Below are 15,232 nucleotides of genomic sequence, written 5' to 3' on the forward strand. Positions count from 1 at the left end.
CCGAACTGATCTAAAGAATTACTATTCCCTGGTTACTTACTAAAACAAGGCAAAATGAAGTAGGTGAGTGATCCTTCTTTATCAGGTTTTAAAAACAGTCTGCTCTGAGACTTCTGTCTCATCTAGTATTCGAACATCATTTCAGCACTGGATTACAGACTAACATCACATACATCTGGTCATCTGAGTTCTGGTTCCCACACTACCCACCCCTTTACTAAAATCTGAACCAGAATCTTGCACTTATCATAATACACACACATAGAACTTTGCTAAGATGTGTTACAGCATCAGGAAGCTATAAAACCATAGTAAAAACTTCCACCCTTCTAGGGTAGCACTTAGTTCACCCCTAAGGACAATAAAATAGGATTTCTAGTCCTGGTTTTCACAGACATTTCATCTCTGGCTGCAGTAAGAACTGTAAGATACAATGTTTATGGCCTAAACCAGGTAATTTAATTTCCGACTCGGACTACTTTTCAAAGTTAGCTGGACTGAGATTAACCACTTCTCTTCCAGTATCCTCTGTTACAATATATTCATTTCAACAGTTGCAATACAGTCGGACATACAGTTGTATTTGTTTTCTGTACAGCAGGACACACTGTTGGTACATTTTTTACCCAAGAAGCTTTACAAATACATTTTCAACACAAGCACCTGTATTCAAATCAGTTTGATATAGAAATGACATATAATTTAAAAACTCCAGCTAGCTATGCTGGCATATGTTACACGTCCACTGCCTTACTTCTCCTGGCATAGCTGGCAATACCTCACAACATCACATCTCTCCCTCCCTTTGAAGACTCAAGCTAGTCTCTCAAGTGAACCTGGAGAAATATTGAGAGGATTGAGCCTGTCTGGGAATACATTAACCCATGCCCTGTCTTGAGAACCCATCTGCAGTGGCATTGTTGACTCCATTACACTGCTGCACTGTCATGTCATATGCCAGCAACCCTAGGCTCCACCCTAGTAACTTGACATTTTGCTGGCTAGTTCTATGTAGCCATAGATCCCCTCAGACCCCTCCTGCCATCTAATGCAAATACTCAGCACCAGGGCATCCCTATCATGGTAAGGCTTCATCATATTAACATGGTACAATTTGTGCCCCTGCCTCCTGCCTAGCAGGTTTGCCATGTAGTTAACATCACACTGACCTTCCTTATCACTTCAAAGGTCCCTCCCAAGCTTCCTGCAGCTTACTGTGTCTGACAGGAATGAGAACCATAACCTGCTGTCTCACAGTATACTCTCAGACTCAAACATTCTGGTCATACCAGACCTTTTTCTGCTGTTGGACTCCAGCCAGTTTCTCCTGGCCTAAGCCAATGAGCTCCCTAAGCCTTTTCTTGAGGTATAGGACATATGCCACAGCAGACTTCTTGTAGGATTCACACTCACCCTCACACTCATCACAAATCAAATATAAAGGCTCCCCTCACCCTATGCCCATACAGGGGTCTATATCAGATCATCGAAATGGCACATTATCGAGTGTCATAATGACAAACTCCAAAACCCGAACCCTAACAATATTGAAACCTCAAAACAGCTAATTTTTTCCCAGTGAAAAAATTTGCTGTTCCGAGTACCACACACACACACCACAAGCACACTAAAAATCAGCAATCCACACACATACATTTAAAAGTTACATCTAACCCTACACCACACTGCACATACACTACTATCTATCCACTTACCTTAACCCAGACCCTAACCCTAAGGTCTGTCACTATCGCACACTCACCTCACCCGCGCCCTAACCCTAACTCACTTAAACCCGCCCCTAACCTCAAATTCTCAGTATCGCGCACTCAACTCACCCGCGCCCTAACCCTAACTCACTTAACCCGCCCCTGACCCCAAATTCTCACTTAATCGCACACTTACCTGACCCGCGCCCTAACCCTAACAAACCCAACCCATGCCCTAACCCGAACGTCCGCACAATCACACACACTTACCTTATCCCAACCCGTAATTTTCCACTGCATCGCTGAAAACAGCGAAGTCACAACAACGGCCAACCAAATTCTTTCCCTAGGAAATAATTTGGTTTTGTGTAGTTTCACTGTTTACAGCATTCATGATATTGGGTTCGATATTAGATCATTAGAAATTCTGCCATTTTGATGATCTAATATAGACCCCCCCATACAGCAACTCAGAGGGTGAAAAACCTGTGAATTCCTGGGGTACCTCTCTGTATGCAAACAGCGGATGGGGCAAATATTTGTTGCACTCTCTCTTAAACTGGTTTGCAAATTCCTGTAGCATGGCCATTAGTCTGGGGGTAGTAGGGGGTGGTCTTTAGATGCATCACCACACAGCACTCCCACAGAAAAGCCAGCAGGTTTGACATGAAATTGGCACCTCTGTCAGTCAGTATTTCTCTTGGGAAACCTACCTTGCTGAAAATCTCTAAAAGGCATTTGCCACCTTCTCTGCCTCATGGACAACAGAGCTACTGCCTCAGGGTATCTAGTAGCATAACCTACTACCACCAGGATATACTTCTTCCCTGTGGAACATGGGGTACTCAGAGGCCCCACAGTATCCATAGCTGTCCTCTGAAATGTCTCCTTAATCACAGGCAAAGTCATCAAAGGAGGTGTGACCTTGTCTCCTGCCTTACCTACTTTTTTGGCATTGCTGACAGGTCCTACAGTATGCTGTTACGTCCCTTGCAATTCCAGACCAATAAAGGTTCTGCATTATACATCTCTTGCTATGCTTTATGCCCATATGCCCTACAAAAGGAATATCATGGGCTGTGGCTAGAAGTGCCAGATGGTAGTGTCTGGGTACTTCCCACTGCTGTATTACTTCACCCTCTATCCCTCCCTTAGGAGTCCACTCTCTGTACAGTAGCCCTTTGTTCCAGTATCCAGACTCCCCTTTTCATTGAGAATCAGGTGCCTCCCTACAATGTAGAGTCAGAGAGCTGAGCCTGCCTCAACTCTACCTTTGTGACCCTTCCCAGCTCCCCTTCCAGAGGAAGTCTGGTATCCTCTGACAGCAGTGCATCACTGTCAGCCTGGGTACTAGCACTCACCTCTGCCCTTGCAGACACTCTGTCCAAGTGAATATCAGTACCTACCAGCAGCTGTGGCTCACCTACAGGCTAACTTCTACAAGATAGCTCCCTCCCTGAAATAGCCACTTCACCAGCCCTGGCTTCAGGTGTGGGGTCTGACTGGGTCTTCTCCAGGCTACCAGCCTCACATGCCTCTCTCCAAGCCTGATTGTGTATAACTGCATGCACACAATGTACTGCATTATTAAAATCATTCCCCATCAAGACATCTTCAGGGATATCCTCAAACACACCTACTTGCTTGCTTCCTTTTCCACCCTCCAAGTCAAGGTGAACACTGAATAAAGGCATTTGGAATGGGGTCCTTCCTAAAGCTCTGATTGGAGTGTTCTGCCCAAGCATGTACTATTCCTCTTTAACCACTGCAGGCTTCACAGTGGTTATGTCAGAGGTTTGTTTTCCATCCACTAAGATGAGATATAAACTCTGGTGAGAGTCTGGTGCCCCTGTTGTCTTCTGACAAATTACCACTGGCATACTGTTATTCCTACTTGCTGGCTCCCCCACCTTTTGTTCCCACCTTGCTTCTGTAGACGTGTATGCGTCATGGCTCCACTGGTTACATTTAAAAAATCTAACCCTTGTTCCTGGCCATGTACCTGAACTAGTGGCTTCCCCTGCTACTGGTGGACTCTGTTGGGGTGGTTCAGGCTGTCCACCATGGGTTCCCTTTCCCTTATATCCATATGCAGCACTGGGTATCCCCTCCTTGTGCAATGATGCCCTGCTTGCTAAGTAGAGATCCCCTTTTTTTTATCCAGCACATCTGCAGAGCTACACTCCTGGTCTGACAACCAGATTGTCATGTTCTCATGCAAAGTGTTAAGGGATTATTACCCCCACCAAAAGGTCTGCCAGCCTTTTGAAAGTGGTGACCTGACACCCACTTGCCCACCTATGAAAATAAATGCTTAAATCAGCAGTATAATCACATACACTTTAATGTGCCTTGTGTCTATTTGCTCAGGAAACATTTTTCTGTAAGCTTCAGGTGTTAACTTAAAACATTCCAAAAAACATTGTTTAACTTTGTCATAATTTAAATAATCAATATCAAACAATTTAGAAACAGCAGTTACAGCTTTACCATGGAGTAAAAGAGGTCAGGAACCATACCCAGTGCCCTTAATCAACATTATACTGTTTATATACTCTTTCTACTATAAGAATAAAACTGTCAAAATTATCACACTCTGTAAACTGTGGAAGAAATTTACTGACCTTTATTGCTTCTAGAGTTCATTTATTCCCTTCCCCATTACCTCCATGATCCTGATGAAGAGTCAGCATCTCCCTCTCATGTTGGTGCTGTTTCTCATTTTCTTCAACCTCCAAATACTGCAGTCTGTCTGCTGACTCTAATTCCATATGTTTTGCCTGCCGCAGTCTCTCCATTGATTTTAATTCCAAATGTTTGGCCTCCAGTTTAAGTTTCTTTAACTCCAGATGGAATTTTAAGTCCTCTGAGAAAAAGGTGAACTGTTCTGTTTCTCAGGGCTGCAAATCCCCATCACCAGACTGATTATCCTCCTGGTTGCTGGTCTGGGCTACAGCTGCGACTAAGGCTGAAGTAATCTCCTCTTTAGTCAGGTTGGCATGCACTTATCCTTTGGCTTCATTCACCTTGGTCTTTGTCAGCATGTCATAATGCTCTGATGACTTTGCCTGCTTTCCCTGACTAAACTAAACTAACAAAAAATATGTAAAGCTGTTGTGAAAATGAAACTCTGTATGTTTACCTTGTGGCTGCTGAGAGTACACACACCTTCACTGAAAACTGTCTACAGGCTACAGAAGTTCAATTAATATCCCACCACTGCTCACCAATATGTGATGCCCCTCTTCTGGGCCAGTGATCAAGAAGTCTCAGTCCTCAACATGGACACCAGTGAAGGATGTTCATTTGGAACAAAAATAGATACACACAGTATTTCCAGATGCAACTCTCTGCACCAAGCAAAATTTCCCTTAAGAGCACACAGGGAATACACTCCCTTCTTGGGGCTGGGTTTCCCTCTGTCTCTCCAGACCCCAAATACAACTCCCACTGACACAGCTGTAGACTTGATTCCTCAGCCCAATCGTCCAAGCCAAGTCCTCCACCACCCTCTCTGTGAAACTAGTGCTCTGTGTTCTTGCTCCAGGCAGCTGACACACACACTCTTTGAAATTTGATTTTTACACATAATCAGAGGAAATATTAAAAATAAGATAGATGGATAGATTCAGGCAGATGCAGACAAACAGTACTTAACTAATCTCCCTATATTTTCTTGACTGATTTAAATAATTACTATTTCCTAGTTACTTACTAAGGCAAGATAGAGTGGGTGAGGGATTCTTCTTTGTCAGGTTTCAAAAACAGACTGCTCTGAAACTTTTGTCTCATCTAGTATTAAAACATCATTTCAGTGCTGGATTACAGAATGACATCACATACATCTGGTTATCTGACTTCTGGTTCCCAGACTACCCCATTACTAGAAACTGAATCAGAATCTAACATATATGTGTCATAATACACACACATAGAGCTTTACTAAGATGTGTTACAGCATCTGGAGCTATAAAACCATTTCATAAATTTCCACACTTCCAGGGTAGCAATTAGTTCACCCTAAGGACAATACAGTAGAATTCCTAGTCCTGGTTTTCACAGGCATTTCATCTCTGTCTGTAGTCAGAACTGTAAAATACAATCTTTATGGGTTAAACCAGGTAATTTCATTTCAGATTATTTTCAAAGTTAGCTGTATTGAGATTAACCTCTTCTCTTCCAGTATCCTCTATTAGAATATATTCATTTCAACAGTTACAATACATTCTGACATACAGGTCTATTTCTTTTCTGTCCATCAGGACCAACTGTTGGTAAATTTTTAACACAAGCAGCTTTACAAATACATTTTCAACACAAACACCTGTACAAGTCACTTTGATATACAAATGACAAATAATTCTTTACAAAACTCTAGCTACCTATGCTGGCATATGTTACATATCCACTGCCCTACTTCTCCTGGTGTAGCTGGCAATACCTCACATCATCACATCCCCCACCCAACTTTCCTTAAGGATTGGGTCTGTTAATCAAACCTGGGTCACCAGTATCAAAATAAGGGCTTCATCACTCTGGCATGGAGCCAGCTACTTTCCCTCACTATGATTTCTATTTGCTGTTTCTTTTTTGCCCTGGTTTCAGGCTGTTTTTGAGCCATGGTACCTGCCTAGGATTTATTTCTGTGTTTCCTAACTTACATAGTAATTGTTCATGTGGAATTATGTCCAAAGCTTTGCTAAATGCGATGTGGTCCACATCTACACCCCTCCTCCTCTCCCTCTTGGTCTGGTGCTGTGGTGATTCCATTCACAGAAAGTTGCTGTGATGATTCCATTCAGAGAAATTTGGGAAACTTACCATTGCATGACCTCCCTGCTTGGAATTCATCTTGGCTTGGATCTTGTTTTCCACTTTATGAACTCTTTCCTTTAGATGTGATCTTACCAATTTTCCAAGCACAGATATCATATTTACTATTTTTTTTGTATTCCGTCCCCTGCTTCAGTTTTGTGAAGTAGGATTGTATCTACTTTTCTCCACTCTTCCTTTTACCCAGCATCCTCTTTTAAATAAAGTGGTTTGTAGTTTTAGGCCTTCTGACTACAATAAGGTTTATTAAAACCCACTATTTTGTCAGCCTTGAGTTTTAGCAGAACATCTGAAAGTTATGTGATGTATTTTTTCCCCAGTACCTTGGCTCCATATCTGATTAATTCTGGTTATTTCCAACCAATTCCTTCTTAATTTATGAGCCCTTACTATTGTATATTTCCATTAGTAGAATCTCCATATTCCAGTCTCACACTGCTTTAGTCATTGTAATATTTCATGCTCTGTTGTAGATAAACTATTCTGTAGGGTTATCCCTGTTTCCTTAATGGATTGCATCTAAGGTACTAATCTCTGTTTGTTTCATGTACATCCCTCCCATATCACCATCACCTTTTCCTACTTCCATCTGTATCCCCCAGCTTGTGTTATGTGTATAGCTCTCAGTTGTGCTGCCTTAAAATACAGTTTGAAATTTGGCATTATTAATCTGTCTTGCTTCATGGGGAGAATCAGATTATCCTAACTCATGCCCTTTTCCCTTCCCAAACAAACTCATTCAGTTCTTTATTAATTAACTTTCACATCATCTCTTTCGACTGATAAAAATATGCGTGTACCACATATATATAAGCCTTTTCACCATATATATTTTACTATCCAAATCTATAACCATAACTGTCCAGTCTTGGCCCCTAATTGAAATATCGGCACTTGTAATGCTGAGTGCCGACAGACCACAAAAAAATGATGGACACTACAGGAGAAAAGCAAATCTCAAGCACCACTCTTTTACTTTAAACTTGTTTTTGCATTCGGCAGGAACCCCCCCCCCCCAAACGTATATATACCATCTCCAAGACTGCCAAACCTTGGTGAAAAGGGAATATTCCTATGAAATAGCCATCTCAGACTTGGTATATACTAGTCTATTTTTTCAGCAATTTAGTCTCTCTATTTCAAGACTTGCTAATGCAGTTACTTCCAGTCTCATACATTTATAATTGTCTTCTTTTAGTCTCATCCAGCATGTGTTTAGCTGCCACTAGAGAATATTTTAACCAATGTCTTCAAGTATTTTATTTTGATATGTCCACATAAGTATAGATACTGTTGATCTAACACATTTGTAGGCACAAAATTCAGCACTATTACTTTAATTTTTATCTTCATTTGTTTTATAGCCCAAAAATGTCTGAACTTATTTCAAAATATTCTGCAGGACCAGGATATCCTGTTTTGGCTCTATCAAATACAATATAATATTTATTACCATACAAATTATATCACTGAATTTGTCAATCGATTTTTTTTTGTTGCTAAAGACTTCACATGTAAGTCAAGTAATAGATAGAAAAGAGGGCATCCCTGTCTGCTTCCCCTGTTCAGCCCCAGTTTGCTTGATAATAATCCTCCCACTTTTATTCTTGCCTCATTATCCTTCATATTTTCTCTTCATTAATTCTATTATTTTACTGAGAAATGTAAAAAGTGCCATTGTTCTACACACAGAATCATAATGGAGAGTGCTGAATACTTACTCTGCATCCAAGTTCACCAACAATATTTTGTTATATTAAAGTTCCCTCTGAATCATTATTGTACTCTTAATGGTGTCAAACTTCTTGTCTCCCTTCGACAAAACTGCATTGATCCATGCATTTCTAATCAATTTTGGTAGCATTTTTGCTCTTCCTTTAGGTAATACAGTCATAAACACTTCATGATTTTAAAATAGAAATTGGTTTATATGATGCCAGGTCAGTGAGATCTTTTTCTTCTTTTGGCAGTACTATTTCCTTCAGGATGCCAGCATTTCCTCCCCTTTCAATACATTGCTAAACAATGACAAAGGAGTCTTTATTAGTTTCTTCCCTCCCAAATTCTAAACTACATAGGAATGCCATGTGCTCCTGGGCATTGGCCTGTGGATTGACACTATGTCACAAATGTTATTTCTTCCCTGCCTAGCCTAACAACAAGTGAGCATCCTTTTCCTCTAACATTAACAAAGATGGATTATCCATAAATATTTCCAGTTGCTCTGATTACACACCAGACTTACACCTTTTCAGGTAATTTTTACCTAGATTCAAATTATAAGACAGAGTGAATGGAGAAGACAGCCATCTGCTGAGAATGTCATTGATTTGTTGTGTTTGAGTTTATATTATGGTTTTGAAAAGCACTATTTGCTTAGCTTTGTGAAGCCTTCTTGGATGATTTTTTACAGTGAGCAAACTTTAGAAAATTAGTTAGCTGTCAGTGAACAGATATTTTACTATACCCTTATATGTAAAAAAGATAAGGAAGAGTGGTCCTAGAAGAGAACCTGGGGGTTTCACTAGTCAAGTAACAGTTTCACAAGTGAGGGAAGAGTTCTGAATTTTAACTGAAAGGACTTTGTAGAAACAATTCCCATGAATGACAGTGATTAGGAGAGTCAGGTGTACTTTTGAAATGTAAAAAGAGGACTGAGTGAATTTGCAGTTGTGACAGTTCTTATTTATAAAGTTTGGGACTAATGAAACCATACTGATTTAAACAAACAGTTTTGTAAAACAAATGTTGTGAACTGTTTCACCATTTTTTCTCAGCCAGCTTTAAAGGAACCTGTTTTAACAAGATATAGAGCATGTGCTTTAAAAAATGGCAGTGTTTCTGTATGCTGTGCATTAGACATAAAGTATGAACAGCAGGTCAGTGCTAGTATCCTTTGGTCAGTTGTTAAGAACACTGAACACTGCACATTCTGTAGTGTGAATGAAGAATATGTGTGTCTGCTTGATGCTGCTTAATGTAATAATCTCCCTAACCAGAAGTATCTGCAATCCATATTTTCTGTATTGCTATTTGTAAAAGGTACTCCCTTAATCCCCTAATTTCAGACCTGGAATTATTAGGGTTGACAGCCTCTCTTACTGTATAAATACATAATTAGAAAAAAAACATTAGTGATAAGTTAAATAATCCCTACTACTGTTTGATTTTGTAAAAGGCGGTAGTACAATAAAATATCATCATCATCACTCTGCAGTTCTTTGCTAGATCACCAAGCGGTAAGCCATTCAGTTACCAGCAGTTGTTACGAAGTCATAGCAGGATCCAGCATTCTTAGTAGTCATGTTCCTTTTTCCAGGTGTTACACAACTGCACATGTAAATCTAAAAATCTCTTTTTTAATGTATGCATATTTTTCAGTGTCTTGTCTCTTTGCTGCTGTTGTTGTGTACTTGGTATGCTGGTATGCATGCAAATAATTGCATATTCTTTTAACATTTAGCAAACAAAGGAAAAGGTGAAGCTACTTATCCAACTGGCCGACAGCTTTGTAGAAAAGGGGCATGCACACGCCACGGAAATTAAAAAGTGGGTCAGTACTGTGGACAAGCACTATCGTGACTTCTCCCTGAGAATGGGGAAGTACCGCTCCTGTTTGGAAAAGTCCCTGGGGATCAGTTCAGAGGTATGCCTTTACAATGAAAAATAAAACTCTTCTTTGATTGACTACTGAAACGCTAGTTTTTGCTGCCACTGTGAGACCAAGAGAAAGTTATTTATAATCATTACAGTATTTCGGCTATTGATAATCTGCCATTATCTTTCATGCATATGGGTCATGTAAATGTACTCCATTTTACAGACAATCTGTATTGCTCATTTGATAGCAGGCATGTATTCTGCAAATATGTAATATGAATTATTTACATCAGAATACACTGATGTTCATCGTGTTTCACTGTTGCAGTCATTACTCTTGGGTTATCCTGCTGGCAGGCTACCCACAGTCGGCCTGAATTCCAAATTCCTGTTCCGGCATCGGTTACTGTCACCTCTTCCCTGATATCAGTGTGCCACGGGTATAAAAGATGCAGCCGACGCCATTTTTTTCAGTCTTTCTTGCCGCGCGGTGCCTGCAGCAAAAGCAGTTCGCAAGTGCCAGACGGCTGACTCCTGAGATTTTCACAATCAAATTTCAGATCCGAAGTCTTCATTAAAGCTAAGTACTCCGTTGGGGAAACTTTTTTCTTGCTCCAGACCGATGTCAGAAAAAAGTTAACAACTGCATTTCTTGTGGGAAGCAAATACCTCATAAGGATTTTCATTCTTAATGTATTCCTTGCCTAGGCCCTGATCACGATGTTGCTAGCTGTCGGTTTTGTGCTAGATTTAACCAACGCACTATTAAGCGTTGGTACGATTTTGCCTTTCATTACTTTGGCCAAAGGTTTAATTATATAATGCCGTTGGAACAGCTGATGACTGGAGTTTATAAAAAGCACAAGGAAATGGACAGGCATCCAAGGTCCAAAACCGACAACGAGGTCCCCGCTAGGCCAGTCGCCGGTTCGCCGGTTTTCAGTGAGGCACTTTCACAGCCCCTGACGCCCGCTACCTCAGAGCCACAGGCCACTTCCGACTCCCATGTGGAGCAAACTAGGCCTCTGGATACTCAAGGTATTGGGTCCTCGGAAACTATTCCCACAGATGGGTCCGGAGCCGCTGAGCAGACATCGGCTTCTGAGGGTTTTTCAGACCTACACAACTATATGTCACGCCAACCTCAGCTTCAAAGACAAAGACTAAAACAGCTCTAAAGACAAAGAAACAAGTACAGCATTCTCCTGGACAGACTTCCATGCCTAAGAAACAGATGCTTAAAATGGTCGAAGACCTAATTACTTTGATCAGGGGTTCCCATCCCCCTCCTGATAAGAGGCCTAGGCAAGAGACAGAATATGACTCTTCTGATCAGGTTTCAGTTTCCTCTGATTCCTCTTCTGAACAGGGCTACTCTATTCCTCCCTATGAGGATTTTGATGCTGAAGAATCTATTCCTTCAGCCTCTCCTCCTGAGGATTATTCTTTTGGGGAAACCCTGCATACCATGAGGGAGCATTTTCACTGGGAGAGACAAGATTACTCAGAATCTAAGAAAAGGCTCAGAAACTTTCTGTTACTTCCTCAGCACAGACCTCTTGCTATTCCACCTGTACTAGACATTGTAGATTATGTATTTTCAGAGTCCAGCCTGTCTCCTGACTCTTTAACCCTGCACCTGCTAAGCCAGACAGATATTACAGGGTTCCAGACTCTCATAAATTTCTATATAAAAACCCTGCTGCTGACCCAGAAACTATATCTCAGGGTCCCAAAGGGGTCAAGGCTTCCACTGCAAAAAACCCTGTCCCCTCTGATAGGGATTCTAGGGCACTGGACAGATGGGGAAAAAAGTTTACACTTCTGCTACCTTGGCTGTAAGGGCTTTAAATTGTCAGTTTCATATGCTTAAATATCAGCAATACTTAATGTCACTGCTTAAACAGAAAATGTTGACAAATTCTGAATGTTCAGATAACAAGGAAATGCAGGATTTATTGCATGCAGCTGAACAAGTGGGAAAGCATACTTTGCAATGTGGTTTTGATTCACTGGAGGCCTCTTGCAGGGCTGCTGTTACGGGTTCTCTCATTAGAAGGCATGCTTGGTTAAAGGAACAGAATCTGCCTGATCATGTTAAAGCAAAATTATTGGATGCCCCATTACAGCATGATACTTTGGTGTTAAGGCAGAAGAGGTGTTGAAGAAAATGGAGGATAAAGCGAAATCCATGCAGACAGTTAAGGATTTCTTACATGTACAGCTACTCAGATTTAGCAGGAACTGGCCTACAAAGAATTGGTCCTTTCCAGTGTCAGACAGGCCACAAAGAGGCAGATACAGATGCCCCAGAGGCAGATCTCAGCCCCAAGGCTCATACAGGCTTAAATAATGGAGTGCTTCTACCTCCAAAAGCAGAGAAGACAAATCACAACCATACATGAAACAGTCCCAATGACTTTCCTCTGCCAGATCCAAACACTTATCTTTTGGGAGCCCCCTTAGGGGGAAACTAGCACTTTTTTCACCAAATTGGCACATAATTACCCAGGACAAATGGGTCTTGAACATAGTGTCTCAGGGTTACAGGTTCCACTTTCACACCCTGCCAAGGGCAAAAGGTATGCCAGACCTGCCACACAATCAATGGGCAGAGTCACAAAAGCAAGTTTCATCCCTCATGGACATAAGGGCCATTCAACAAGTACCACAACAAGAGCAGGGTCAAGGATGTTACTCAAGACTTTTCTTGGTGCCCAGAAAGGACAAAGCCTGGAAACCAATATTGGGCCTATCTATACTAAACACATTTTTGGATGTTCCAAAATTCAAAATGTTGACTCTGCAGCAGCTACTGCCCATGCTGGGCAAGAAGGCTTGGCTCGTAACTTTGGACCTAAAAGAGGCATACCTGCATGTCCCAATCAGACAATGTTGCAAAAGATACCTCAGATTCATAGCTGGCTCAATGCACTACCAATTCTCTGCACTGCCCTTTGGCTTATCTACTGCACCCAGGGTCTTCACAAAATGCCTGGCACCAGTAATTGCATTTTGCAGACAAAGAGGAATTCAAATATATCCTTAATTGGACGACTGCCTTATTCAAGCAGAGAACAAAGACATTCTACTAAAGCATCTGGCGTTTGTAAAAAGATTACTAATTTGTTTAGGGTACACAGTAAATGAAAAGAAATCAAAACTAGTACCCTATTAAGAGATAATATTCCTGGGTGCAAGCTTAAATACAACTGCCCAGATGGCTTATCTCATGCCAGACAAACAAAGGCAACTGACTTCTTACTTCAAAATGTTGGCAACAAAGACCCAGTTATCTGCAAGAGAAATCCTGCAGGCTTTGGGCTTCATGTCATCCTGCATTCTGCTAATTCCATATGCCAGACTGCATATGAGGAAACTACAATGGTATCTAAAAAGTATTTGGACTCAACTTTGCCGCAGCCTGGAAACATTAATTACCCTCATTCCCTGCCTGCAACAGGGGTTTCGATGGTGGGCACAGGCCTGACACCACAACAAGGGACAGCCATTCACTTTACCCACAGCCAGGCAGACACTAACAACGGATGCATCAGATTATGCCTGGGGGGGCCCACATGGCCGGAAAATGTATACAGGGCACATGGCCCGCAAGCCAGATGCATCTTCATATCAATCAAAAAGAGATGCTAGCTGTTCAGAATGCCCTGACAGCTTTCAAGGATCTACTTCATCCAGGACAACTACTGATAAAGATGGACAATACTACAGTCATGTGGTACATAAACAAACAGGGAGGCAGACATTCCTACCCCCTTTGCAGACAAGCCATGACTTTGTGGGACACAGCATTGACTTATCAAATTCACTTGCAAGCACAATTCCTGCCAGGAAAAATAAATACTCTGGCAGACGAACTAAGCATAAACCTCATGGATCCGCACGAGTGGAAACTGGATCCACAAGTCTTCAGCATGATAACAAGGAAATGGGGATACCCAGACATAGATCTATTTTCCTCCCATCACAACTGCCAATTACAGAGATTCTGCACAAGGATTTATCACAAGCTAGCATGGAAAGTGGATGCCCTATCCTTCAGCTGGAAAAACCTAACAGTATATGCCTTTCCTCCACTGCCTTTCCTCCCCAAGGTACTCCTAAAGGTCAGACAAGAGAAGCCAAAAATGATACTGATTGCCCCAGACTGGCCACGCCAGCACTGGTACCCAATCCTAAAGAACTTGTCTCAAGGTCCAGCCTGGACATTGCCTCAAACTTCTCACTTACTGACCCAACAAAACAATCAGATCCTGCACAGACAACTCAGGACCTTAAATCTGGCAGCATGGCAGATAATGTAGCCATTCAGAACACTCCTCTTTCAAAAGCTGTCATGGATGTTATCTTGGAGGCCAGGAGGCCCAGTACCAGAAAATCTTATGCAGAAAAATGGAAGAGATTCTGTGCTTGGAACCAGGAACAAGGAATTGACACGTTTGTACTAAATATTCCTCAGATTCTACAATACTTAACTGAGATGCTGGACAAAGGCCTATCCTTTTCATCAATTAAGATTCATGTCTCTGCCATTTCAGCCCATTACAATATGGAACCACCTATTTTTTCTCATCCTTTAATAAGGTAGTACCTCAGAGGGGCCAAAAACATAAGACCTCCAAGGAGAGCACCAGTACCTGCGTGGGACCTCAATTATGTCTTGGAAAAGCTCACACTGCCTCCTTTTGAGCCAGCCTCAATGGCTTATATAAAATTCTTATCCTGGAAAACAGCTCTGCTCCTAGCAATAACCTCTGCAAGACGAGTCTCAGAGTTACAGGCACTCATGGCTGTGGAACCTTTTTATCATTTTCCATCCAGACAGGGTTTCTCTGAGGACGAACCCTACATTTATGCCTAAGGTGGTGTCCAGTGTGGCCCTTAACCAAACCATTCACTTGCCTACCTTTTATCCAAACCCACAGAACAAGGGTGAGAGACTTCTGCATTCTTTGGACATACACAGACAGCTACGCTTCTGCTTGGACAGAACTAAAGCTTTCAGAAAGACTGAGCAACTTTTAGTGACATATGCTGCAGGATCACAAAGAAAGGCTATCTCAAAGCAG

General features: G+C 41.6%; 1 protein-coding gene across 3 annotated transcripts in view; it reads left to right on the forward strand.

The window, feature by feature from the left end:
- Positions 1-15,232, forward strand: part of KALRN (kalirin RhoGEF kinase) — a 4,346,166-nt gene that overhangs the window by 2,853,273 nt on the left and 1,477,661 nt on the right. For all 3 annotated transcript variants that reach the window (XM_044074926.1, XM_044074921.1, XM_044074920.1), the window contains exon 22: positions 10,006-10,188. In XM_044074926.1, the coding sequence (XP_043930861.1) occupies positions 10,006-10,188 (183 nt within the window). The remainder of the gene's footprint in view (positions 1-10,005; positions 10,189-15,232) is intronic.

Source organism: Protopterus annectens, chromosome 6.part0 (genome assembly GCF_019279795.1).
Source record: "Protopterus annectens isolate FY-2018-M chromosome 6.part0, PAN1.0, whole genome shotgun sequence".
Taxonomy (NCBI): Eukaryota; Metazoa; Chordata; order Ceratodontiformes; family Protopteridae; genus Protopterus; species Protopterus annectens.